Consider the following 25599-nt stretch of genomic DNA (forward strand, 5'->3'; position numbering starts at 1 on the left):
GGCCGGGCCAGCTGAGAGGATTTATTTGAGAGTGCTCAGGCCTGAAGCCCACTCATTCATAGCACAGGCAGCTCCCGGCTCCTTCCAAACCACCCCTGGCTATGGTGAGGATGATCTTTTTTTGAAGTCCGGTGCCAGCCCATTTGCTTCATTCACTTGGGACAGGCGTGGTATTAAGCACAGCGATAATCTACATGGGGCACCACTTTCAACTGCCCAACAGATATATACATCAACCACTTTTTAATCATGATAAGAAGCATATGAAACCTCCTATTGCACAGAATTTCAGTTGTGCCACAGAAAAACAGCTGAGTGTGTTTTACATCTGCAGCTTTATTCTCGTACAAAAGGTTAAAGGCAAAGCTAAAAAAATGAACCTATTGGTACACGCTCACTGAACACTTTTAAGACAAGATAGGGCAGTAAAGCTTTTACTGCTAAGAAGAACCAATGGAAGGCTTTAAAGCTCATCTAGCAATTAATTTTTCTAGGTAACCCAATTTAAAGCAGCTTTTCAGTCTTTAAAGCCCTCTCGCCTTTCTGGAATGCTTCAGAAGGAAGATGACCTGAGGATGGTGTCTGCTCTCCAGAGGGACCAGACGGATGGTCTGCATGAGGTGCAGAAATGGGCCACCGAGGGATGCCAAAGCAAAACCCAGCTGCCTGGCTGTGGACTCCTGCTGATTGTTAGACAAAGCAACGCTGCACAGCACCAGGGAGCAGCACCCTGCCACGAGCAAAAGCAGCGGTGACCTGATGGCCCCTCGGCAGCCCCCATGCCCCAGTGGCTGTGGCACAGACGGGCACTGTGGACTTGCCCAAGCAGAGCCAGGAGCTGAGCCCTGGGCACGGTGACTGCGGATGTCCTGCTCCAACTACTGGACTGCACTTTCTCCTGGAGGGGTGAGGCTACAGGCAGTGGGATACTGAACGCTCTTGGGATCCCTAGGAATCCCCTTGGGATGCAACGGATCCGGGCTGGCCAGCCTTCCCGAGGGATTGCTGGTACAGCCCCTATGGCTTTGCAGGGCTTGCTGCAGTCAGAGCTGCTCCTGGCGGTGGTGGGTGCTCTAGTCTTCAGGGATTGGGGTGTTGCAGTTCCCATGGTAAATTTTGACCTCACCCTCACACTGGAAGTACTGGTCAAACACGTCGCTGTATCCATGGTCCCTCCACCACGTGCAGAGCTGCCGGTTCCATGTGCAGTCAAGCACATGGAAGAGCTCTGGGTGCTCCATCCCCACCATGGTGAAGAAATCCTGGTCCCCAAGGTGGCCCTTGAAGTGGTACTTCTCCGTCAGCTTCTGCACCATGGTGGGCTCCAGCAGCTGGTTGTAGAGCTTGGACTGCCTCATGGCTTCCAGGTTCAGGAGCAGGACACCACTGTTGAAGCCGGGCAGCCCATCAGGAGGGGGATCCCCCACTTTGGTTTGGGGGTTCTCGCGGCGATACTGCCAGAACGTGTGCCTGCAGAGAGAGGAAAAACAGGAACAGGGGAGTCAGGGAGTGCAGCCCGAAAAGCGGCCACCTCAAGTCTGAGCAGGTCTGGATCACAGCACAGGACCTACCACCCATCAAAGGGATCTCACAGTGCTTGTCTTCTGCGGGCTGGAGGCACCCAGCCCCCCAGAGCAGCCTGGTGCTTCATGGGCTGCATCTCTCTCCAGCCCCCTGCACAGGATATTGCCCAGACTTCAAACCACTCTTCTTGCTCTCTCCTAAAGCCCCTTTTATTTTTATCAGGATTGCTCTGGTGAGCCAACAGGACAGAGGATCGCATGACTGCTCACACGGCTGTGTGGGGAGACGAGACGGCATCCCCAGCGCCTAGGGCGAATGACCAGAAGTGCCCCCATGGCTGGTACACGCCAGGAAAATGTCCTGCAGTTAATAGGACGTTGGCAGCAGAGCTCGCAGCATCATTATTATTAATACTTGATTATGGGGAAGCTCTGGATCAAAGATGGGCCTCAGTTTGAGGCTCGAAATAAATCTGAGTGGCAGAAATATTTCTTCAAAATAAAAATAAAAAAAGAAAGCCAATGGCAACATCTCATTACTAAACAAGCACTGCCTTCAGCATATGCACCCCTAGGAAGGCTCAGCTGTAGCAGCTCTGGCAGATGCAATCTTCATCACCTGATTTCCAGCTGCCAAGGAGAAGAGAGCAGTGCAAGTCTAGCAATACACAAACCTAACTCCAGAAGGTGATTCAAATAGGAAAAGGTTAGACTACCTAAGGAAGCAGCCTCTCTGGCTCCTTCCTCAGCCCTGGGGCAGTGAGCACACCCCACAATGCACACACCAGCTGCTCCCACTTGCAGGAATTGAATTAATCCCATGGTATTACCCAAGCAGCTGGGGTTGAATCTGGCCCCCAAAATAGTTCCCATTCAGATTGAAAGTTTTCTGCCCCCAAGCAGCATCCTCTGCTGCCAAGCCTGTGGTTTGGAGGAGGGCAGGAGAGACCTGTGGCCCCCCCCCCACCATCTGACAGCTCAGGATGCCAGCACTGCACTTTCCTTCCAGCCCTAACACTTAAGGTAAAGCTACATCAGGTTCGTTTTTTTTTTTTTTTGCACCTCACTGTGAAGATGTTGGGGAGAGCCACTGTTAGAAAGAATAAGCCAAGCCTGCTGCTGGTACCTCTCAGTCTGTCAGACACTGACCAAAGTCACAACACACCTCCAGGAAACAAGAATTTGTTGGTAGATGGCATGGATTTAGCACCCAAAGGTTTAAAATGGCCGCATGCTTGGAAGGTGAAGCTGGGCTAATTCAGATGTAACAAGATGCAGGGACATTAGCCCTGGGACAGCTCCAGAGTCACAGTGGGTACTCCCCCACTTCAAACATTTAAATTGAAATTTTTCTTGTAAGAAGCTGTGTTCAGCTCCGACAGTTGCTCAGGGAATCCTACAGCTTGTACAGAGATCAGACTATTAAATCCATCCTTCTGGCCTGTCTTCTGGATCCCCAGCACAGCACTGTGAGACTGGCCAAGGCAAGAGCCAGGATTCAACAGCCACCAGCAGAATTATCCCCTCAGAAAATGTGGATCTATTAATGATGTCAACTGTGAGCACCTTTTTTATTTCCTGACCTGGAGAACCACAACCATCACACAGCACCACTTCCTTACAACTTTCCATTTAGATGCCTTAGATTCAAACCTCTGGTATTTCTAATTTTATTAAGGGTGTTTATACCACTCCATTTCGCCTGATTCAGGATGGAAAGGGTTTTTCCAAGTGCCGGTTTTCCATGGAAGGAGGGCTCAGTTTTTGAGCACCCATCTCCACGCCTCCCGGTGAAGGGGAGTGGAGGACTGGCTGCCTCATCGGAGCCCGCAGGCAGCAGTGCTCGTTTGATCTAAAGGGCAGGGAAAGGATAAAAAGGGCTCTGCCTCTGCAAAGAGCAATTATGTCCTAGGGACAGGCACCAGGTCACCGCAAAGACCGCTTGTGGATGCTCATGAGAACAGGAGGGCAAAGCGCTCTCCATACAGCATCGGAGGGAAGCTCAACCTGCAAGGACAAGACCCAGCCTTGCACCGATCATCTTCCCGAGGTGCTCAGGTCCAGGGGTCTGAGCAGAGACTGGCTCAAGCTCACCTCTGCATACTCTGCTCTCTCTGCCTCTCCCTAGCAGTGCCAGGAAAGCCACCCCCGTGCCCAGAAAATGATGCTGGAAGCTGGCAGGCAGGAGAGGGGGAGCAGTGCTGCGGAGGGAGGCACCTTTCCAGCTCCACAGAAGCAGAGCCGACTCCTTTCATGTTCTTACCTCCAAAAGCACACTGCCCAAGCTAAGGGATGAGATTACAGCCCCTGAAAGCAGCTAGAATAGGAAAAATGCAAGTGCCCAAGCCCTCGGCATTGCCAGGCCACGGCAGGGAGAAAGCAGATCTGTATCAAATGACTCAATTTTTCAGCAATGCCGTTCCCCAGTGGATTACTCAGCGACGGCTGATAACAAGAAGGGAGCAACATGCCCCTTTTCTGCAAGGAGAGGAGACAGACTGACAAGCAGCAATTGTTCAGCCCTTCCTCCCGGCGCTGGCGTGTCGGGGCCATCCTCCCCAGGCTGCACGTGGGGACCGTGGGGGAGCGGGGCTGGGGGGGAGGACAGGGCTGTCCCCAGGGAGCGATGCTGGGCCAAGACCCAGGATGGGACGAGCTGTGGGTGGCCCTGCAGTGCCGACGGCTCAGGAACTTGCTCGCAGCACCGCACTGCAGCCCTTCCAGTGCTGGGCTCTGGCCAACCGAGGGAAAAGTATTCTGGCAGGGCCGCTGGCAGCATCTGTTTAGCCGGGACTTCGCTTGGCTTTTGTCCTTCTAACAGAGGGTTTTGGCGCTGTCCTTCTGCAGGGGCCAGGAGAGAGAATAGTGTGGTTGAAAGGCACCTCCACCCTGCTGGAAGTGGAAGGAGTGGCAGGTACAAGAGCATAATTTTCTTTGGAGGAGATGGGGCTGGAGAGCACAGCAACCAGCCACACAGCTAACCCAGCCTGTGACCTGTGCTGCTCTGTCCTGCCCGGCACCACCCCTTGGCACCCACCTCAAATTTTGGCAGAACATGAAGGGAACATTGCAGCAGCTTGATGAGCATGCTGCCAGGATGCAGGAAGGAGGTGCTGGGGGTGCAGACCCTCCTCACCTCGAGACAATCATTAAGGAACTGAACCCTGCTTGGATGCAATGGAAACGTCTCCCTGTCCAAGCCCCTGGAGCAGCCGGGATCTCCCTTGGGACAGGCAGTTCAGAGTGTCACCTGCCTCGGCTGCGGGGTGCCCCCCTCCCCGTGCCCCCGGCAGCGAAAGCCAGGGCAGGAAGGCAGCTCAAAGATGCCGGCCACCACTGGGATGCATCGGGGCAGGAAGCTGCTGGCCGGGAGGAGGGGAGGAGAAAGGAAGAGGAGGCATTTCGGGCTTTTGTTAACCACCCTGGACCCTCTAGACAGGAGGGGAAAGAGGTGACCCCGGGCCCCCGACCCTGTAGCGAGGTGCGGGGGAGCTGTGCAGGGCCGCTGCCGTGAGCGCCTGCCTGCAGCCCCAACGGGCTTTGCTTTGAGGAGCCGTTTATAAACAGAGCCGGCGTGTGCTAGGAAACATCTGGAGAAGAGCATTTCCAAGCATTCAAACGCCGGGCCCAGGCAGCCCAGATAAAAATCCCTGCTTCCACCAGGACTTCCCTTGCTGGCCCAGCGCAGGGCGCTCCGGCCGCACCTCCCCGGCCTCGCAGGCCGGCGGTCACGAGCTCCAGCTTGCAGAGCTGCCATCGCACCCTTTAAAATGCCTCACTGGGGATAGCTGCCAGGGGAAGAAGGTACGGCTCCACCCATCAGCTGTATTTTGCAGGTCCTTCTCTTGCTTTCAGGTGCAGCAAGGGGCAAATGCTGGGTGGGGAGAAGACTTTGTCCAAACCCATGAACTTCCACTCATTTACTTCAGCTCTGGGTTATGGGACAACCTCATGGGATGACCTGAAAACCACTGGTGAAGCAGCAGGGTGCCCTTGCTGTCAGGAAAGGCAGTGTGGAGGAGTTACTGCCAGCTGGGTGAGCAACAGTAAGCCCAAAGCACTGGCCCCACAGGCAGCAGACTGGGCTTGCGTGCCTGTATCCACCCGAGATGTTCAAGAGGCTGCGGATCCTCCCCGTGCAGCTGCATCTCCAAAATGTCGACAGCCTCTGGGATCCCCCCCGTGCAGCTGGAGAACTGAGGAGCCAGGTCAAAAAAGACATGAAGTGAAACCAGATGCCGGGCCAGCCCCAGGGCGGCTGCAGTCAGAGGATGCTCCTAGAAGGCTGTGGGGACTCCAAACGCCTCTGTGCACCGTGCATGTGCACTGCATGTGCCTGAGCAGCATGGTACCCAGAGAGGAAGGCTGCAGAACCTCTCCCTCACCAAAGAGGGAAGTAAAGCCAACAGCCATAGGATAAAGGATAAGGGATCTGCAAGATTCTGGATGCAACAAACATCCCTGGACCAGTAAACTCCTTGCTGGAGCTCACTGGTTTGCTCCTGTTTGCCAGCACTGGCAGAGTTTGGGCCAGCTGCCTGGGAGGGCAGGACGAGCAGCAGCAGCGAGCCAGCACCTTTGTCACCAAGCCTCTCTCACAGGGGTCAGGGGCTGGGGGACCCCAAGCCCCATCCAGCTGGGCACGGGGCTCCTGGTGCAGAAGGGAAGCACGGGCTGCCGGCCGTCCCTCTCTGCACCACTCTAACAGCAGCCCTGCCAGCCCAAACACCAACTAAAACAACAAGTGCATGCTCTTGCTACCTCTAAACATGCTTTTTGGTTCCTGAGCCAGAAAACTGATGGCCAGCGGCATCATCCCCAGCTGCAGCTGCTGGCAAACGCCGCTGTTCCTGTGCAATAAGCAATGAGGCATGAGCATGCCGTGCCGTGCTGCTCTGTGCCGCTGCCAGCGCTCCCCGGGGCGGGCGGGAGGGCGCGGTGCGAGGCTGCGGTCCATCCCCCCGAGCAACCCCCAGCCGCGCTGCCCACTGGCTGGTGCCCAGTACCTGCAGGGCCCCGGCGAGCCGGCTGAGGCAGTGGACGGGCTGGGAGGCCCAGTGGGAAGTATGCAGCATCCTGATGGGGATGGGTGGATGCGTTTGAAATGAAGGGGGAGAGAGCAAACAGAGAGTGTGTGTAAATAACTCTAAAGGCTTCTGGGGACAGCAGATGCAGGCTTAAAAGCAACCTGGCTCCCACAGCAGCCTGGAGGACCCCCCACCAGTGGTTTCTGTATCACCCAGAGGAGAGAGTGTGGGCAGTGGGGAGGGAAGCGATGGCATAGGGATGACTGTGTCATCCGTTCTGGGGATGACGGTGGCTTTCCCCCCTAATCCTCAGCAAGAAGAGCGAGCACAGCCAAGAAACCTCCCTGCACCCTTCCCCTCTTCTTGGCTAAACCTCACTGTGGCAGGCAGCCACCATCCCCCTACCACCACTCTACTCTGACTGAGATTAACCCTCCGGGAAAGGCCGTGTCCCCTTCCTTCAGCTCCCCCTCCACCAAAAGGCATCGCTGCAGTGAAGACGGGCCCTTCTGAGTTTCTGCCGCAGCCAGAGGGAGGGAGCTGCCCCCAGGGCTGTACCCAGAGCAGGATTCGACCCACGCTCCTCTTTCCTGACCCAGCGCTGCTGGACCTAGGCGGGCGAGCTCAGCCCTGTTGCAGACAGAGGCTTTGCAACAAAGTGGCCCTTGTTGCTAATTGCTTGTTTCCCATGTGCAAACGCTAAACCCCTTAAGGAGCTGGGGTGGCAGGTTCAGTACCAGCCTGGCCTGGAGTGCCTTAGCTGAGGCTGAGCAGCTTGTGTAACCCAGGAAATCCCGGCTCTGCGCTTCTTGGGAGCACTGTGCACCCAGCAATGTGCAACGGCATCACCAAGGCAGCAGTACTCCTCAACTCCGCAGGGAAACACATCACCCTGGGGCAAAGCAACCCTGATTCCCAGCCCCGGACAAAAGGCAGGATGTGTTGGTGTGCACACCGGGACCACCTTACCCTCCTCCAGTGGGTTCAGGGAGAGGGTCCAGCTCAGGCAGGACCTTCAGCCCTCGCATGGAAAATGCTGACTAACCAACAGACTGAGCTCTTCAATGAAGACATCAGTAATTCCTTAATAAACTTCTCACGTACTGCACAAATTATGTCTGTACAGCGCTGGTCTCTACTACAGCACAGTCTGCATGCCAAGCTTTTAAAAGGTCTGTATTTGGAGCAGCAAATTGATTCTCAATGATTACATTTCTACATGGACTTAGCAGTCCAAAAATGGGCACACGAAAATAGGTGATTAGTAGCAACTTGCGAATGCAGCTTGCAAGCAAAATCTTTCCTTGGGACACAGATTTTCAAGGCTGGCCCCCCTCACCATCTGAAATTTTTGCCCCTCACGCTGATGCTAAAATGACCCTCTGAACAGAGTGGGGACCACAAATCCCTGTCTGGGTCACACTGGTTTCCTTCCCTCTACAGGCCAAATGCTGTGGCACTAGCAGCGGTGCAGAGCCATCGGCTGTGTGTCAGGCCATCTGCTGATTTAGCACTGGGGAAGGATGGGGGGCAGCCCATTCATGGGGGCACTAAAACCACCACAGGCCTAATTATTGCCAAAATGGCAGATTTCTGTTAACAACTGTGAATGGACTCTGCTTCAGCAGTGCTCTCCTGCTTGCTTCAGAGATGTGGGCAGCCTGCCCTGGGTGACCCTTGCTCGCCAACAGGACTCTCAGGAGCAAGGGAGATGCTCTCCCTTGACAGATGCTCACCTGCTGCTGTGGGGAGGAGATATAAAAGGCCTCCATCCCTCCACCCTGTTCGGGAGTCCCGGCTGTGGGACACTGTGCTGCCACAGGGGAGTCCTGGCATGAGGGAACCATCACTGAGCTTCAGGGAGCAGGAGGGCATTGCGGGATCTCCTCCAGAGGACTGTTGGGAGCTTCGTCGTGCAGCCCCTGCACCGCATCACTCCAGAAAGCATCCCAGCTATGCAGCAAAACCTCTCCATTTCCTGCTGTTTGTTTGTTTGTTCCTCCATCAAAGGGCTTCAGCTCTTGTAAGCTCCTTCTCCACCAAGTGCTGGTGAGGAAGCCTCTTGGCCGAGCGGAACCAGCTGCCCTCTGGCTGCCAGAGCAGCCCCATCCGCTCCTCCTGGCCCACCTCCAGATGCTCAATCCCAGCAACCACTTTCCAGAGCAGATTCAAGAGACAAGCTGGGCTGGTTTGACACCTCTGCATCTACAGCCCAGACTCCCCTCCCTACCATGCTGCAAAGCCTTCACTGGGGTGCAAGGAGTCATGAATACCTGTGCCACACAGGCCAGCTTGAGCCTTGCCACTGCCCATGCACAGCATTTTTCTTAGCAACCCCAAACCAAGCTGTGACCTCCCAAAAAGCATCATTGTCCACCATGGCCCTGCTCCTTCTTCAGTTCATGCTCTCCCATGACAAAAAAAGTAACCACAGAAGGTAACAACAGTTGTGCAAATACCTGCTCACAATGTTTAACGTGCAGGGTCTGATGATCTACCAGGGCAGCCAGGTACTCCAGCAACCCCAAAATGCCACCAGTGTGACACCTACCTCTAGACACTGAAACTGAGACGTTCAGGAGCTGAAATTGAGAAGTTCATGAGTTGAAGACAAGTGCAGGTATGGTAACCGATACATGCTCACCTGACACACCCTGGACTCATGTGCTATGGCCAGCAAAAAAATCTATAGCAAATTTCTCAGGCAGCCCTCGCCCATGCTCTCTGCAGGGGGGCAAAGTCATTTGAGGAAAAGCTTGAACCCATGACTGGAGTCCCAACTGCCTTACTCAAACACACACAAGTGTCTTGGTTGTTGGAAAAAATCATGTTTGTAATGCCCAGTATCTCAAAAGGGACAGTTAATAGCATTAATATTACTAATAGTATACATGCGAACTGATGCACAGCTGTGGTCGTCAGATCTTGTCAAATTTATTCATTGTGTTTAAATGACGTTTCAGGTTTGGCTGCTAATGGGAATAAGTGCAATAGGTCCTATGTATTAATGATGTGCACAGATGTAAATAACAAAACCCTTTACCTTCTCAAATAATTTTTTATCAGAAAGTAATGCTGAATTCCTGAAATCAATTCTGCTGCCAGTTCCTTGCAGGTTCTGCTTGTTCTGTAATTTTGGCTGCTTCTTGGCAGCCATTGCCAAAGAATTCCCAGAACTGCTCCCCTACACATCAAGAAGCAGCAGTCACCACAAATCAAGCCAAAGCCTCAAACTGGTTTAAAATTGAAAGTGCAGGACTGCAGGACTGCGGTCAGGCAGCATTGGCATCACCATGGCTGGCAGGGCACAGGCAAGGCAAATTCTGCCTTTGCTGACTGAGGGGCTTGGGAAATACAGAGCCTGTCGTGGCAGGCAGCTCCCTGCTGCCCCAGGGCAAAAGCACTTGGAAAAGAGCAAAGTCTCCAAATCAGGGCAACCTGCCTGCATGAGGAGCCCACAAAACCAGGTGAACTCAGGCAGGAGGACCTGCCTGCTGGAGATGGTTATCTCCAACTCCAGAAAGCCCCATCCCAGGCAACACCCCACCTGCACTGCTATATCTTACAACCACCACCGCTGCCTCAGCTGATACCCAGGGAATCCAGCTGCTCCTCCTTGCTCACAGCTGTTAGCAGTACTTTGGGTTTTTTTAACATCCCAGGAGAAGGTACAGGATGTACTGTCTCAGTCCAGATGCGCTGACAGTTTGGCCTGGCTGTGGATTCAGCATTAGCCTGCTCACAGCCCAGGATAATTTCATTCTTCTTCCAAACATCTGACAAACAGACTTAGCACCGCTGCTGCTGAGCTCCCAGCAAACATGGAGCACTGCAAGTGCTGTGCCTCTGGGTCTGGAGGCTGCACAGGCTTGCTTCCACTCGTTAATGGGATTCTCAGGGTTATTTTACCAGCTCTCAAACAAACAAAACCCAGGTGACAGAGCACACAGCACACCTACAGCAGCTTCCACATGATCACACGCAGAAACAAAGTTTTTCTCTTCCACAAAATAATGTCCTGTTCAAGCTCTTCCTAGTTTTAGGCAGAAGCAAAGGCGAACGGCCTTGCAGCCATACAAGGACTCAAGAGTTGGTCCTTTGTAGTCTGTAGCTGTCCCTTTGATGTAGATACCCTTTCCTGCAGGACAAACTTTTATAATTTCCAGAACTATGGACTCCCAAGACGCCTCCAGCTTTTATTAGCTCCTTGTCACGGGGGATGGCAGTGAAGATCTCGCCCAACAGCAAGAACAGAGGCAGCAGCTGCCCTTCCAGCCCCAGCTATATGCACCCTTGGACTGAGAAGGTCTGGGACCTCTTCCAAGGTCCACCACCACAGGCAGCTAGCAGGTGCCTTGCTCCCATCTGTAGCAAAGGGGTAAAAGCAGCTGCCTGAGCACCTGTGGGTTAGGTCCACCCCAACAAAACCTCCAAGTGGGCAGCACTCAGGGCCCTAGGCAGTGCTGGCACCCAGAACCCACCACAATGTGGCAGTGCGAGGAACAGCACCAGCACCACGCAGGAAACAAACAGGCAGGGATGGCCATGGGGTGGGAGCGGGGAGCATGGTGTGGCATTGCTGCTCTGGGGTCAGCCCGAGGCTCCTGAGAGCAGCTGTGCAATCAATACCGCTGTCCTGCTTCCTCTCGCACACCACCAGCGTGACCGGAGGGATCTATAACCAGGAAACTCGGTAAGAATAGGGTTTAAGCTCTGCCTTCTGTAATCAGAGTTTTCAGGACATTTTTGTGAGTGTTGTAGTGTTTTCCCACTTCATTCACCTCAGCCACAAGGCTGCTTTGAAACTGGGAGGCTTCTGCCTTCGGTACCCAGCAGTGCTGAGCCAAGCCAGGCTGGCACAGAGGCCCAGGGGAGGTCTAGGCTGCAGCAGCATCCACATGCAGATGCCCTCACTGTGCCCCGATGGAGACCTCCGCTGTGGCCCCACGCAGCCTGGACTGCTCATGCCTGCTCAGGAGGCTGACCTGCAGCAAGCTGTGCTCTTCCTCCCCATCACTCAGACCCATCGCAGCCGGGACTGCGGCTATGCCGCTCCCTGGGCCAGGCACACACCTCGTGCATGTCCTGGGGAGAACAGGGACTTTGCCTGTCAGCCTACTGGATGCATTTGCAACGCTTGCCTGCATGTTTCTTAGTAGGGCTAAGAGCACAGGAGGGCCCAGACTTCTCAGTTTGGCCAGAATCTCACATGGAAGGCCCAGTGCAACATAAATATTTATACAGCACATCATCACCTGCCCTCTGTAGCCTGGTGAACAGGACACTGCCAGCATGCCTGAGTAGCTGAAATGCTGCAGGGGACAACAGGATTTTTAATTAAGGTTATGACTCTGCAGAAACTCTCCTTGCATGGAAAGCCTTTTGGACCAGGCAAAGTTCAGATGCAGATTTTAATCTTTTCATCAAAATCATTCTCACTGAAGCAGGAGCTCCCAGTCTTGGCCGTGGCATGGATCCTGTGCAGGCAGACACATGAGCAGGCCTACCTCTGTGCTGGGAAGAGGCTCTGCCTGCAGACCAGCATGAAAGCATCAGCCTGGCAGGAGGCATCCAGTGCTGCCATGGAAAGCCCACCAGCGTCCACAAGCCTAGTGCATAGTACCAGTGTCCCCAACAACCCTGGCAGGGGGGGCAGCCTCTTGTGGGACGAAGGTCTGCCTGTGACCCTGTCCACAGAGGTGTTGACCATACCCTGTGTCACAGATTGGATCCAAAAGCCACAGGAGGCACAACACTCCTGACCCACGGACGGAGTGCCGCTTCCCCCACTGCCGCTGGAGAGAAGCAAACCTGATACCGATGGCCTCGGACCTCAGACCAACTCCTGCAACTTCCCCCTCTGCACCCAGAACACCGGCGGGGCACCCAGATCCCCCTGCAGATCCACATACAGCTTCAGCAGGAGCTACCGCTCTCAGGCCACTCCAACCCATCCTGAGTGACCCCAAAGGACAGGCTGGCCCCAGGCTGCGTAACAGTTAAACCCCACCATTTGCCTTGCAGGAGGGCCAGGAGATCCTGTTGCTCAGAGAAATGCGTTTGTCCAAGACAAACAGCGGCCGGGCATTGTTTCAGCATGAGTCAAACGAATGGAAATGCTCCTGTGCCATCCTGTTTTGCTGTCTGGAGGTTTCCCCCTACCTTCAGGATATGCAAGCAGGCTCTGGGACATTTCCTATTTGCTGTTCTCTTACTCCTCCATTTCCCGCAAGTGTCTGTGCCCAGCACTGCTCAGTGCAGCAGCACAGCAGCCTGAGCCTTGTGCAGTCCCAGCTTGTGCCTGGAAAGCGCAGCCTACAGCCGGACAGCCAACAGGCAGCTGGTGGGAACAGCACTGCCTCCCAGAAAATGGTGCATCATCTACAAAATACACTGGTCTGCACCCAGCTACCTCCTCTGATGGGCCAAGTAGGCAACAAGGATCCAATACAGCCAAGTAGATCGATCTCCATCGATCTTCCCCACTGTTACAGAGTGGGGAAGATGGCACCCAGAGCTTTCCCAGCCACCGGCTCACCCTGCCCTGGGGGTGCCAGTCCTCAGCCCCATGAGCAAGCTCAGGAAAGCTCTGCTGACTCACCCCAAGCTCTCTGACGTTTTGCCACACACTGGGGCAAAGTTGGTGCTGCAGAGAGTTGCATGAAGTGGGGAGGAAAAAACGAGTGGCAATGGAGAGACCCTGCCATCGCCCCGTAACCCTCCTCCACCCCACAACTGCCTTCCCAACTGATGCCTCAAGCCCGCGCACGTGGCAAATCACACGGCTGGAGCTGGCACCTCTTATTTCACACCTACAACACATTTTTATCATGCTAAAAGTATAAAAATAGCAAAGATGATTTTTTTTTTACAAAGACACTCATGCTTTGTCAGCTCGTGTTTTCGTCTGGAAACCCTCTGAGCTGCAAGGTGTGAGCCCCGCAGGGCGGGGGGCTCGGTGGGAGGGCAGGCTGGCGTTTGCACAGCTTGCCCCGCGCCGGGTGATCTGGCGACGAGAAGGATCAGGAACTTGTTTTCACATGAAGATCAAAACAGCACAAGAAGAAAAGCACAACATAGCCGAAAATGACCCAGAATGTCAAAACTGCAACAACAGAAAGTTCAGCCCAAAAATGCAGCCTGTGAGGGCTGTTCTTGCTTGGCTTGTTTGTCCCCACTGCGGGTGGCAGGAGGAGGGAGAGCGTGGCTTTGGCTTGGGTCATATATTCTGTGCTCAGCCCTGCGGTCCCATGCCTTGTCCCCTGCCATGCCAGAGATCTCTCCCTCCAGTGGAGCACCCCAAGGCTTAACCTGGTCCTGTCTAGGCATGCCCAGTCCCACAAACCACATCCAGGAAGCATAACACCATCCCCACTCCCTAGCTATGCCTGGAGATAATGCAAAACGGATCCCTGCAGAGACAGAAACATGGAGTGATTCCACCATGGACTAACTGCAGGCAAACAAACGCTTAATTTATTCCATTACAGGCTGCACCGCTAACGAATGGGATCTGCCCCACTGGGCAGCGCTGACTGAGGCTGACAGTCCGACAGAGCCCCGCAGCCGCACTCAACTGTCGCTGCTCCCTCCATCCTGCTTTAAGCTCTAACAATTGGATAAGATTAACTGCCCTGGATTTATTATTCTGGGCATCAAAATCCTGCCAGAACACCCAAAATGGATACGGGAGCCCTCCATGCTCCGAGCATGGTGCTGCACTATGCAGCTGAGACCTCAGCATCCGTGTTCCTCTGGTCCCAGCTCTCCCTGCCAAAAGCACAAGCTGGGAGGCAAGGAGACACTTCTGCCATGGGCACAGAGATGTCTTTTTTCCAGTCCGGAAACACTGGCAACTTCTGCAGTTTGAGCAACCAGAAATGTTCTCATTGAGCATGCTCTCAGCCGGCTTGGGCTTCTAGGAAATAATTGGTGGTGATTAATGACCATCAATCCCCTGCTGGTGAACTTCCCTCTGTCTCCACCCTTGTCTCATCCAGATGCACATGCAGCAGGAACGGCTGCTCCAGACCTTTGCAACTCAGTCTTTGTCCAAGAACACTGCTGGACATGTCTTAGGAGGTTCAGTTATTGATCTCACTGCTAAGACTTCCAATAGGGAAGGAAAAGACATAGAGAGCTCTTGAGCTTTTTTATCTTTCTCCAAGAACACTTCCATTAGGATTAGCAAATCTAGCCAAGCCATCTCAGATGCTCAAACTCTGCTCAGCCAAGAAGCCATTAAGGCATCCTGAGCTGATGATCTGATCCACCCTGGATTAAAACAAAACCTGAGGTTCATCCTTGCAACAATGCAGGCTAAACTAAACCTATGTCTTTAAGCACCAGCCTGTAAATATCTGTGCCCCTGAAGCCCACTGCTGTGCCATGAGCGAGAAGAGCTGAGCCACCCCTCAGTGCACGGCTCCCACCAGTAGCTGCCACCACAGTCAGCACTGGCTGGTGAACCAAGGGTCTGAAGAGCAAGTGACCATGGGGCTATCCTCATGCTTGCAAGCTCAGGTCACCAACAGAGTTGCCCACTCAATCTTCCCTGAGGGAGTATTTCTTCAGCAGAAGGTGTACCGACACTCCAGGGACCCAGAATCTCACTGTTGCCCAAACTCAACCCCTGCTCTCTGCAATATTCACCACTGAGCCCCAACATACAAACTGATGCTCCAGAATGCAATCACAGCATGTCAGCAGGCATGGCTGGGCAAACAGACCTCTAGCAGATGGGTATTAATCTAGGTATGGATTTTGGCACCAATGACCACGAACCTGGCTCTGGAAGCCTTGTGATGGTGTGTGAGAACAAGGAAACCAACAGCGACACTGTACACTTTGTTTATACCGACCTACAAATTTCAGTTTAAGTACCCACACAGGGATTAAAGCACAGAGACTGCTTCCCCCTAGATTTTGTTCCAAAGACCAACCTGAGTTGAAGAGAAGACACGCCAGTCACCTGCTGCCCACCCCCTGTTCCCCACAGGGAGTGGACTGTACCTGTACACTGGCTGCATCTCCCTGGCAATCCCAATGACTGCTCCCTCCGGGAAGTTGTCGAACTCATCAAACAAGTCTCGGATGTTGGTCTTATACTTCAGGTCCAAGTCTACCTGGATGATCTGTGTTATTTCTGAAAGCACAAAGAGGAAAAGTCAGCCATATAAGACAAAACTGTAACTGGTGATTACCAAAGGCTACTTGACAAATTACACCCAATGAGGATTTGGTGCAATCAGCCCCATGGGCAAGACTCGGCCAATTCAGGGCAAACACAATCCAGCTGCAACCTCTACATAAAGCTACCAACCTTCAACCATCATGACAGCATTTACCAATGTATTTTAGGCATTATTTACTTCAGAAACTATTTCTGGTGACATCCTGCTTCCTTCCATTCCCTCCCTCCTTCCAGAAGGCTGGTTTTCCATACAACTGACAAAAGCAAGAGGTAGCTTTAACCCAGCCTCTCCCTTTCACGGAAGAGCTTCTGCAGGAGTAGCCACACAAAACCCCATGCTCACCTTCTGCTACCTACTTCTAGGAAAAGCTACCAACTCCACGAGCACTTCCCAGCTCCAGCCCACAGAGCATCCATCCCTGGCTTGAAGTATCAGAGCAATTCCCATCACGGACAATCAATAATTCAGTCAGCCACATGACACCCTCAGTAATACCTGCACAAGCTCGTTAGCTGCCAGCAGCCTGACACGGGCTTCCCCAAGGGCAGAGATTACAGGCTGGCAGGCTGCAGCAGCCTGGAAAACTTTATTATTGCTGGTGGTACTCTGTCAGAGACAAGGAGGGTCATGCAGACATAGAAGCATCTTCCACTTTCAGCGGGAAAGCTGAGAGCAAGAAGAGGCTGAAGCACATCGTTATCGAGGCCATGCCTGAGCTCGTTAACCAGGTCAGGCCCCTGCCTGCGCTTGTCATTGTCTCCTCTGCAGCACAGGAGACCAATTGATGGAGATATCGCTTGGGAGAGGGTGCAGGAGATGTGCCTCATCAAGACTGCTTGTCCTGGGCTGGTGATATGGTACAGGCCAAGTGGAATGCAGCAAATGCAAACACTACGGGAGATCAGAACCTTTGGATGTGTTTCCCCAGCCCTGGGCAAAGCCACGGTCATCTTCTGTCCAGCCAAGCTCAGCCCTACTCGGGGGCTGCGAGTGGAGTGGAGCCATCCCCAGTAGCATTATGTAATGTCACTGCTATTTATATGTGTTATAAAAGCCAAGAGCAAATTCGTTGGGTTGCTTAGCACTTGGCATTAATTGGATTATAAAGACTGTGTCAATCTGTTTCGGCCCCACTCATCATGCACAGGTGCCATTACAGCTTCCTGCAGGCTAGATGTGCATGTCACCACTGCTTTCACGGCAGCTAGCGAACCAGGCCCTCATCCTTCCTTCTGCCCAGTACTTGCAGGCAGGAGGAAGGCTGAGTCCAGCCTGCCCTCACCCTCTGCTGCCTGCATCCTCCGTGGCTATGGGCAGGGCTTCGCAGCAGGCTGGTGTTTCTGGGGCCATGTCCATGCTCCAGCCTTCACACCACCGTAGTTCCTCACCCCATCACCCTGCTGTGCTTGGGACAGGCTGTTGGCTACCCCTGGTCTGCTGAGGGCAGGAGGCAATTGCTCTGTTTTCAGGCCCCAAAGCCACCGTCGGGACAAGAGCAACCAGGCATGGGCAGCTACGCTCAGGCACAGGAACGTGGCTTTGCCATTTGAAATGCGTTCGTCACTTGGTGTTTGTGTTTCAAGCAGACGCTGGGCTGTAGAGCAGCTCTGAATTTTTTGCAGATCCTGCACTAATCCAGGGCTCTTGGCAATGGGTCCACGCTGTCCTCATTTAAGAAGGAAAAAGCCCCATGAGGTTAAGCAAGAAATATACCGCTTACTCTGCAAAGCATCCAAGCAGAAATATAAATCAAGGAGAAATAGTATCTAAGCTACAACCCAGGCTGTATCTCAATTTATTTTTTTAACATCCATCACTCTCTATCTGCTAAAGGGAAAGGCCACACTCCCTTCAGCTGGCAGTATGGCAATCCCCTGGCCTACCTAGTATTTACCACCACCATAATCCTCTGTTTGCAAAGATTTAAAACCCAGGCGTAGTAATTCACTACAGGCTAAAGCAGGTCTTGACCTGAAAGCAATTTCCCTCAGCCTCTAACTGCCTTAGAAATCGCTAGCGCAGCTCAAGCAGATGAATAGGCAGACTGGAGGATTTCTGCAACAGGGAATGAGATATGTATCCCAAATACCCTGAACCTCCCCAGTGTCCATACCACAGCAGTGCAAAACCCTCAAATCCTTAACACTGTTGCACTTGAGAATATCCAGACTGGTCACAAAACTCCACGTTGAGGAGACCCCTGACCTAACAGCACAAGCTCAGCCCAAGAGAAACAGGGGGAAGCCTGAGCCCTCCAAGGCGCTGCTGAGGACGGGGAGAGGGGATGGGCTCCCCAGGGGATCCCAGCACGCCTCACCCTGGTGCACAGCAGCCTTCTGACGCCTCATCAGTTTTCAATTAAATCAACTGTGAGGCACGTCATCCGATTGTTCTCTAAAATTACAGATGAGCCTTAACTGCAATTAATCACAGCAGAGAATGAAAGCTGAGCTTGGGGGAAGCTCCAATCCCAGACCTGCCTGCCCCAGCACCCCTGCAGGCAACAGACTCTGGAGGGTCCTTGTGCAACCCGGAGGGTGCTGCCCAGCAGCAGCAGCAGCCAGCTGCCCCCAAAAGCCTCGGCTGCAGCGGGGAGCAGAGCATGAGCGCAGCTGCAGTGCCAGGCAGCGATGCCAGTGCCACAACAAGCCCAGCGTGGATACACACGGTTTATTTACACAAACATGCTGGGTTCTCCATCCTGCCCTTTGTTAAAGGCTCCCTGTGTTTGGCTCGCCCCCCTGTGCACTAGTCCCATGCTGTGCTGGCAGAGCCCCCCACGAAAAACTCATTAACAAATTAGACTCAGAGAGCACAAAGTACTTTTCTTTTTAAGTAAGCATGAACTGCAACACAGACAAAAATGAGCACGGGTGACGTTAAGTTTCACTCTGCCAGATGCAGCTTGCACAGATAGATTAATGGCCAAGGCAGTTTCTCTGCCTGGGACTGGCAAGGGGCCAGGCACTAATATTTATGATGTATCGTGCTCTTCACCCTTTTACCAAGCGCTTTGTCCTGGCTGCCATGTAGGGGTGGAGGAATTGCATGCTCTCTTAGGCACAAACTGCTTGGAGGGGTCCAGCTGGAAATGTGGGAAAAGGCTGAGAGTGTTTTGCTAAGCAAGCGAGTTTTCTAACTTTGCCATACTGTATATTACCCTCTGCTCCCTTCAACTCCGGCTCTTCCAGCCAACGGCGTGTAAAGGGGAGTTATGCCAGTCAAAGCGGAGGTGATCTCCATTAGCAGTGACAGCTTTATAGCACAGGCTGGCCCTGTTTAAAGCTCGTAATGTTTTAGTGCAGTCTCATACCAGCAGCCACAGCAGGGCTGCTCTGAGTGCTTGGCTCAAGCCCTCTCTCCAGCCACGTCCAGAGGAAGACCAGCTTCGGGGATGTGGATCCTGCAGCAGGATCTGTGGTGCTGGAAACAAGGAAAGAAAGCTACCACCAGTGTCCAAGCTGCCTTGCACCAGGGCTCAGCTGCTGGCAGGTACCCTGGGTGTGTGTCAGCAGGCCCGGTGGATTGTCTGGATGCTCTGAGCAGCACCCAGGTGTCCCTCAGGTGGCAGCAGCTTCTGCAGCCAGTCTGATGGCCCTTTCCAGGAGGCACCAACCCCATGGCCTGCCCCATGGCACAGCAGGGACAGAGCGGGATGGGAGCAGGCGGGTGTGCAGGGAGCCAGACCACCCCACCAACGCGTGGTGTGACCCTTCGGAACAAACCACTCTTCTCAGAAGAGTCAGGCAGGTTGCAGCAGGGGGGCACAGGGAGGAGGAGCACTGCTTTGGCTGTGCCAGCCCGAGCTCTGGGACGCTGTGCAGCAAGCAGCCCTGCAGCGGATATTACCCCTCCAGCCTTTCTTGACACGCAGCCTTCAGCCTGACTGTAGGCTAGGACTACTTTCCCCTAGGCTGAGTCGAGGGAATGGCCTGCAAGAGATTTAAGTAGTGGATTTAAAACTACAGGAAAGTGAATGAATGATGGATGGAGGGTCAGGAGAAGAGGAAATGCAAAGGCAGGAGCCTGAACAGAGCCTGGGGGAAACTGTCAAGCACATAAGCCTGTGGGCACAACTCCCTTGGCTGCTCTGGGAACGTCAGCTGCCAGCTAGAAACCTGATGGGAGCAAAGGAGATGCCCTTCTCAGCTATTTGCCTTGTTCTGCTCCAGCACCTTTGTCACCAGCAAATCGCTGCCTCCCCAGTGCCGCAGGCAGCCAGGGCAGAGGCAGGCAGCAGCAGCAGTGTGCACCCCCCATGGCACGGACAATACTGCCGCCCTCCATGAGCAGTCGGGGCATCCACAGGTCGCCCAGTGATGGCCAAAACTAGTCTCTGGAGTACAACATGCAATTTGAGAGCCACCTACATGAGCTACAAACCTCCTGGACACCAGGCACCCCTGGGTGTAGGTGTGGGGAGCCCAAGCCCCGCAGCCCGGCCTCTGCAGGCTATTCTGCAAGCAAACTCATTCACACTCCTACCAACAACTTTCTCTGTATGAGGGTTGCTACCCTGGCAAAGCCAAGCCCGGACAGCAGGCACAGGGCTGGGGCGTCAGCGCTGGCCTTGGCTCCAAACCCTCTTCTTCCATACAAACCATGCCAGACTGGGGCAGAGGCATGCCACCACCAGCAGCCACTGTCGCTCTGTGGAGAGGGGAAAAGAGTGAAAATAATAACTTGTGTCCAGGAACAAATAGCAAAATGGAGAGCTGCCATCACAACGCAAAGGGCAAAAGCTGTCCTGCAAATGGCATGGTCTTAATTGCTGTTAAATGAGCAGTGGTTTAACAGCTTTAGAGCAGAAGAAGAAAGAATTGAAACCTCCTGGAGGTGGTGTAGCTCTCCAGCCCACTGACAGGCTCGTGTTGGCACAAGCTCAACTCCCTCTTCAGAGTACAAAATCCTGCCTGCAGCTGGTCTGGCAGTGGAGATGCTGCAGGGAGCAGTGGGATGGCAGAAGGGGACAGGCCACCGCCCAGCCAGGCTGCACTGTGCCCACATCTCACACGTGCTCCTGAGGCAGATGCCCATCACCAATGCTGGTGGCAATTTGGCTCTGCTTCCCTCACCCTCTGCACTGGGCTCTCCACCTGTCTCAACAGACCTGTTTTTAAGGACCTAAGAACCCTGGTCCACCATGCCAATGAGGAGGAGGACTCTGACATGTATCAGATGGGAGCACGCCAACCTCCCTGCACCTCCTCTGCATCACAGCAGCAACTTTTGGGGCCAGACGCTGGCACTTTGTACCCATGCAGAGCAGAAGAGGCAAGATCAAGGAGGACACTGCGGGATTGATGACCGTGTGTGTGCTGCACAACCTGGGCACAGCGCTTCGCCTTTCCCCGCAGAGCCAGCAGCAGCGAGCCCTGCAACACAAGGAGGCAGGAGCCCCCTCTATCCTTCTGGGGACAGCGTGGGGGGCAACAGCCTCGCGAGGGCAGGGTGATGGGCAGGGACAGACAGCTGTCAGATGCAGAGCAGCTCAGAGACCCTTCTGCAGGGACAGCAGTAGCTGCAGTCAGCATGGGGGACACTGCGCAGCGAAGGGACGGGAGTGTCCCCTGCTGGCTGCAGCTCTGGGTGCTGCAGGGCTGCTGCCGGGGTCTCGGGAGGGCCAGGGGGTAGCTGTGCATTTTGCCACTTGATTTGAACCGTCAGAAGGAAGAGGGCTGGGCGGCCCAGGCCCTCTGAGTTGGGGTCAGCAGGGCTGGAGGGCTCAGGACTGCTGGTCTGCAAATGCTGGGCACACCTGGATAGCTTCCCCTCCACCTCTCTCCATCGCTTTGAGTTTGGCTCTGACTACCCATGATTTTTTTTTAGCCAGGTTTTTTTAGCTGTCCCCACCACAACAGGGTGAGATCCCAAGGAAAGCGGGAGCTGTGAAGGACTGGCAGCAGCTTTCGGATCACTGCCCTGGGCAATAAACCTCCCGGAGCAGGGCGGCAGCAAGCCTTTGCTCCAGCGGGCAGCGTGCCTGCCAGCAGCAACACACGGCTCTGCAAAGCTGCCTGTGCTGGCTGTGAAACCAGGATCCTCCGCCCTCGCCGGCTCAGAGGGACGTGTGGCCAAGAAAAACACCACTCCCACAGCCAGCACCCAGGCCAGGCATGGGCACAGGGCAGGCAACAGGCTCCGGAAGGTCCTTGTGCAACCCGGAGGGTGCTACCCAGCAGCAGCCGCCAGCTGCCCCCAAAAGCCTCGGCTGCAGTGGGGAGCAGAGCACGAGCGCAGCTGCAGTGCCAGGCAGTGATGCCAGTGCCACAATAACCCCAGCATGGATATGGATGGTTTATTAACACAAACACGCTGGGTTCTCCATCCTGCCTTTCATTAGAGGTTCCCTGTGCTTGGCTCAGCCCCCTGCACTGCCGGCTGCCCCCGGCCTCTCTCCCTCCTGCTGTCAGCAGGGCTGTGAGCAGCTTCCTCTCCGGCTGTGCGCTTCCCCTGCCAGGCCTTATTTTCTCCACAAAGTCTCCCCCTCTGCTTCCAGGATTAATCACCGCTGCCTGCGCAGCTGACCCCGACAGCACCGGAGAGCCTTGCCCAGAGGAAGGCAGCCGAGGCAGGGGCAGACACACATGTGTGCAAGCACAACACACTCCACAGAGCTTATTGTGAGTGCTGGTGACCGGAGGGGCTGCAGTCCCCCTTCCCCTTCCCAGGACTTGGTGCTGCTCCTGAGCCCACCCTCCCAGAATAAGACAATCCTACAAACCCCTGCACCAGCAGGGCTTGCCAAGGTGCAGACAGCTTACCTTTCAGCTGCCCACATAAACACAGGTCCTCGCCTCTGTTCCTTGGGGCAGCATAGCAGCACCTCTCCCCATCAAACAGCCTCCCCTCCCTGCAAACAGGGTGCCAAGGGAGGGCAGGAGGCCAGGGGGGACATACCCAAGCACCTTGGCCACTAACCAGGTTTCTGCAGCACCGATTAGACACTCAGCAGAGCAGAGCAGTGGCTGTTGCACAGCAATTTGAGCCTATTGGTTAATTAAAAAATTAGGCTCCCTGCCAGAGACAGATGACAAATCATCCCTACCACCCACACAGGGCAGGCACCTGGGTGAGCTCAAGGGTCTAGTGCAGCAGCAATGGCCCCAGGTACTGATGGCAGCATCGCCCTGCTCGCCTTGCTCCACACCCTACAGCCATCTCCAGAGGGACAGGGAAGAGTCAGAAGAAGATGGATGCATTTTGTTCCAGGAAATTAATTTTTCCTGTGCATCCAAGTGTCTCCTCGTAATCCATCAAGGTCTGAGGGACTAATATTTAATGGTGCTCAACACCTTGGCTCTTAACCAGACTCCAAGGCAGAGACATCACTGAGCACACGACAGCTTTCAAGATGGAGCTGGAAGTGCTGCTTATTGTGTACTTAATATATAGTGCCACTGGGGCAGGAGTGTGAAGACACTTTTTGGGGTTGGAGGAAGAGCAGCAGGAAACCTTTTAATCAGACAAAATAAATTCCAGGTTGCCATAAATTACTAAGCAGTGTGGACAGAAAGCTGTGAAGTAACAAGCGGGTGAGATGGAAAGGGAAACCAAGAAGAGATACAGGAAAATAGATGCATTTAGGTAGATGAGCTCATGTCCTGATTAGCTGCACACGGTGGGGGAAGGGGCTGCAGGCAGATTTTGTCCTTTTTTCTTTCTGCTAAGCTCTAATGAGCTAGACCAGAGTGGGGAGCAAGGCTGGGGGGAGAGCAGCCCCAGCATCAACTCCAGGTGACACCCAGCAGCTTCCACCCTTTGGGGACAGGGGAGCGGGGCTGGCTGGGGAGGGAGGAGGGCAGCAGCCACCCGCAGCATGGGGCGCAGAGACCCTGCTGCTCTGTGGGGAACGGGGAAACAGCTGCACACGCCTGTCCCGGCCTGACAGATCTAGGACATCCAAAAATAATCGATGGTGGCACCGCAGCGAGGTGCGGCCAGTGGAAATGATGAGAAGTGACACCAGCCCTGGGGACTGCAGGTCATGCTGGCCCCCAATGGCAGTGGTGCTGCAGGGAAGGGCCTCTGCCATGCCAAAGCACCTGAGGGGCTGCTGGGTACCTGCTGAGCAGCACCCACATGCCCCTCATCACAGCAGCCCTTCCCACCGGCTCCTCTGCAGCAGGGCTGGGGTCAAGGGACTCTCCTGCCAGGAGAGGCACATCCTGCAGGCAATCGGACGGGGTTAGCATCTCCTTTTGGCAGGTGAGGATGCCCCTACAAGGCCACAGCCTCTGGCATTTAACTGGAGTTGGCTTATTTAGAGGTCTGCTGTTGCCTGCTCCCAAAAAGCACCATGAAAACAACTCCCACGGCACAAGAGGCTCGCCCCAGCAAGGAACAATGGCTGGCACCGCTCTCCCTATTGCTTACAAATCCATCACTCCAGCCTCTTCTCTACTCATCACAGGATCTGACATGAGTGCGTGCAGCCCAGAGACAGGCTGGGGAAGGAATCTGGCTGTTTTTCACGTGGCTGCGGCACGAAGCAGGGAGAGAGGTTATGAGAGCACACCAGAAACTATTAACACTCCCTCCATTCCTTTAAAGATGGAAACATTTTTGCCAGAAAATAAACCCTTCAGCTACTGCAGCATCCTGTGGGAACTGCGGCTTGGGAGCACGTGGCTCTGGGGCCATCTCCCACAACTCCACCATAGACTCCAATTTTCTGTGCCTCTTCACATCTCTGCTTTGATAACACACCATCAGGCCTGGAGCATCTGGGACACAGGCACTCTCCTCCTAGCACTCTCCCAACCCGCTGCATCTCTGCATATCCCCAATGTGGTGGGGCTCAGCAATGATGGCAACACTCAGCTATCAGGAAAGGATCGGGAGTGACGCACTCTCAGAATGCTCATTTATTACCATGTAAGTTGCTGAGTTCTGGGGGTAGCTGCACCGTACACCAGGAATTGCTCTGCAGCTGACAGGAGGAAGAAGAGGAGATGATGCTTCCCCATCTCCCTCTGCTGGGCTCCACCTTACAGATCTCTGATGTGCATTTTCTTTGTTCATCCTGTGATGCAGGATTAGTGCATGGCAACTCACTGTTCACAGGTGCTGTTGAGGGGAAACATTGGGTGCAGTCACCTGGTACCGCGGGCAAACAAAGCCTGACCCGGGCAATCCTGCATTATGGATTCGAATGTTGCAGCTGCAGTGGCGAACCCTCATGCACGCACATCTACAAATGCAATAAACAATGTTTTCAGGATGCTGCCTGCCTGCTTTTACAGAAGTACACTAGCAGAAGACAGTTACTTGTGAAGGCGTTGTTCCAGCAAACAGACTATTTTCTTGACACCTCTCTGCTTAACCCATTCCCCCGGGCTCCCAGGCTCTCCACCTCCACAGCCAGCGGCAGGAGTGCTGCGGGTGCCCGGCCTCGGCGCAGGCAAGGTGCACTGAGAAGGCAGAGCACAGCTCAGTGCTCACTCTAACACGTTTCCTCCCTGGCCTTTGCCCTCCCTCCAGCTCCACTCGGTGGGAAAGGCGTAAGCTGATGCTCACAGAGGCTGTTGTGACTCCCGGAGCAGGGAAAGGCTGATATCAGTTTCGTGGGAGACCAAGCCGGAGCCAGCAGCTGGAGCCTGCTGCAAAGAGCACCAAACCCCAAGAGGCCTGGGGCTTGGTCATTAACAGGCAGCTTGGACAAACATCATTATAATCTGGTCTATGCTTAATAATAAGTACAGCCGTTGATAATGAGCTAGAGAAATTGTCCTGCTCAGAGTTTGAGGCCAGGGAGACCACTGGACCTCCCATTTCATCCTGGTGTGTCTCAGATGTTGAGCCCAGACACCCGCTCTGAAGCCGATGGCACAGCTCCCCGCCAGCGGCTGCTTC

General features: G+C 54.2%; 1 protein-coding gene across 3 annotated transcripts in view; it reads right to left on the reverse strand.

The window, feature by feature from the left end:
- Positions 1-316: 316 nt before the first annotated feature.
- Positions 317-25599, reverse strand: part of XXYLT1 (xyloside xylosyltransferase 1) — a 37196-nt gene continuing 11913 nt past the window's right edge. For all 3 annotated transcript variants that reach the window (XM_074877488.1, XM_074877490.1, XM_074877489.1), the window contains exons 3-4: positions 15563-15695; positions 317-1470 (exon numbers count right to left, since the gene is read on the reverse strand). In XM_074877488.1, coding sequence (XP_074733589.1) covers positions 1074-1470; positions 15563-15695 — 530 coding nt within the window. In that variant the 3' untranslated portion in view covers positions 317-1073. The remainder of the gene's footprint in view (positions 1471-15562; positions 15696-25599) is intronic.

This window comes from Strix uralensis, chromosome 9 (assembly GCF_047716275.1).
Source record: "Strix uralensis isolate ZFMK-TIS-50842 chromosome 9, bStrUra1, whole genome shotgun sequence".
Lineage (NCBI taxonomy): Eukaryota > Metazoa > Chordata > Aves > Strigiformes > Strigidae > Strix > Strix uralensis.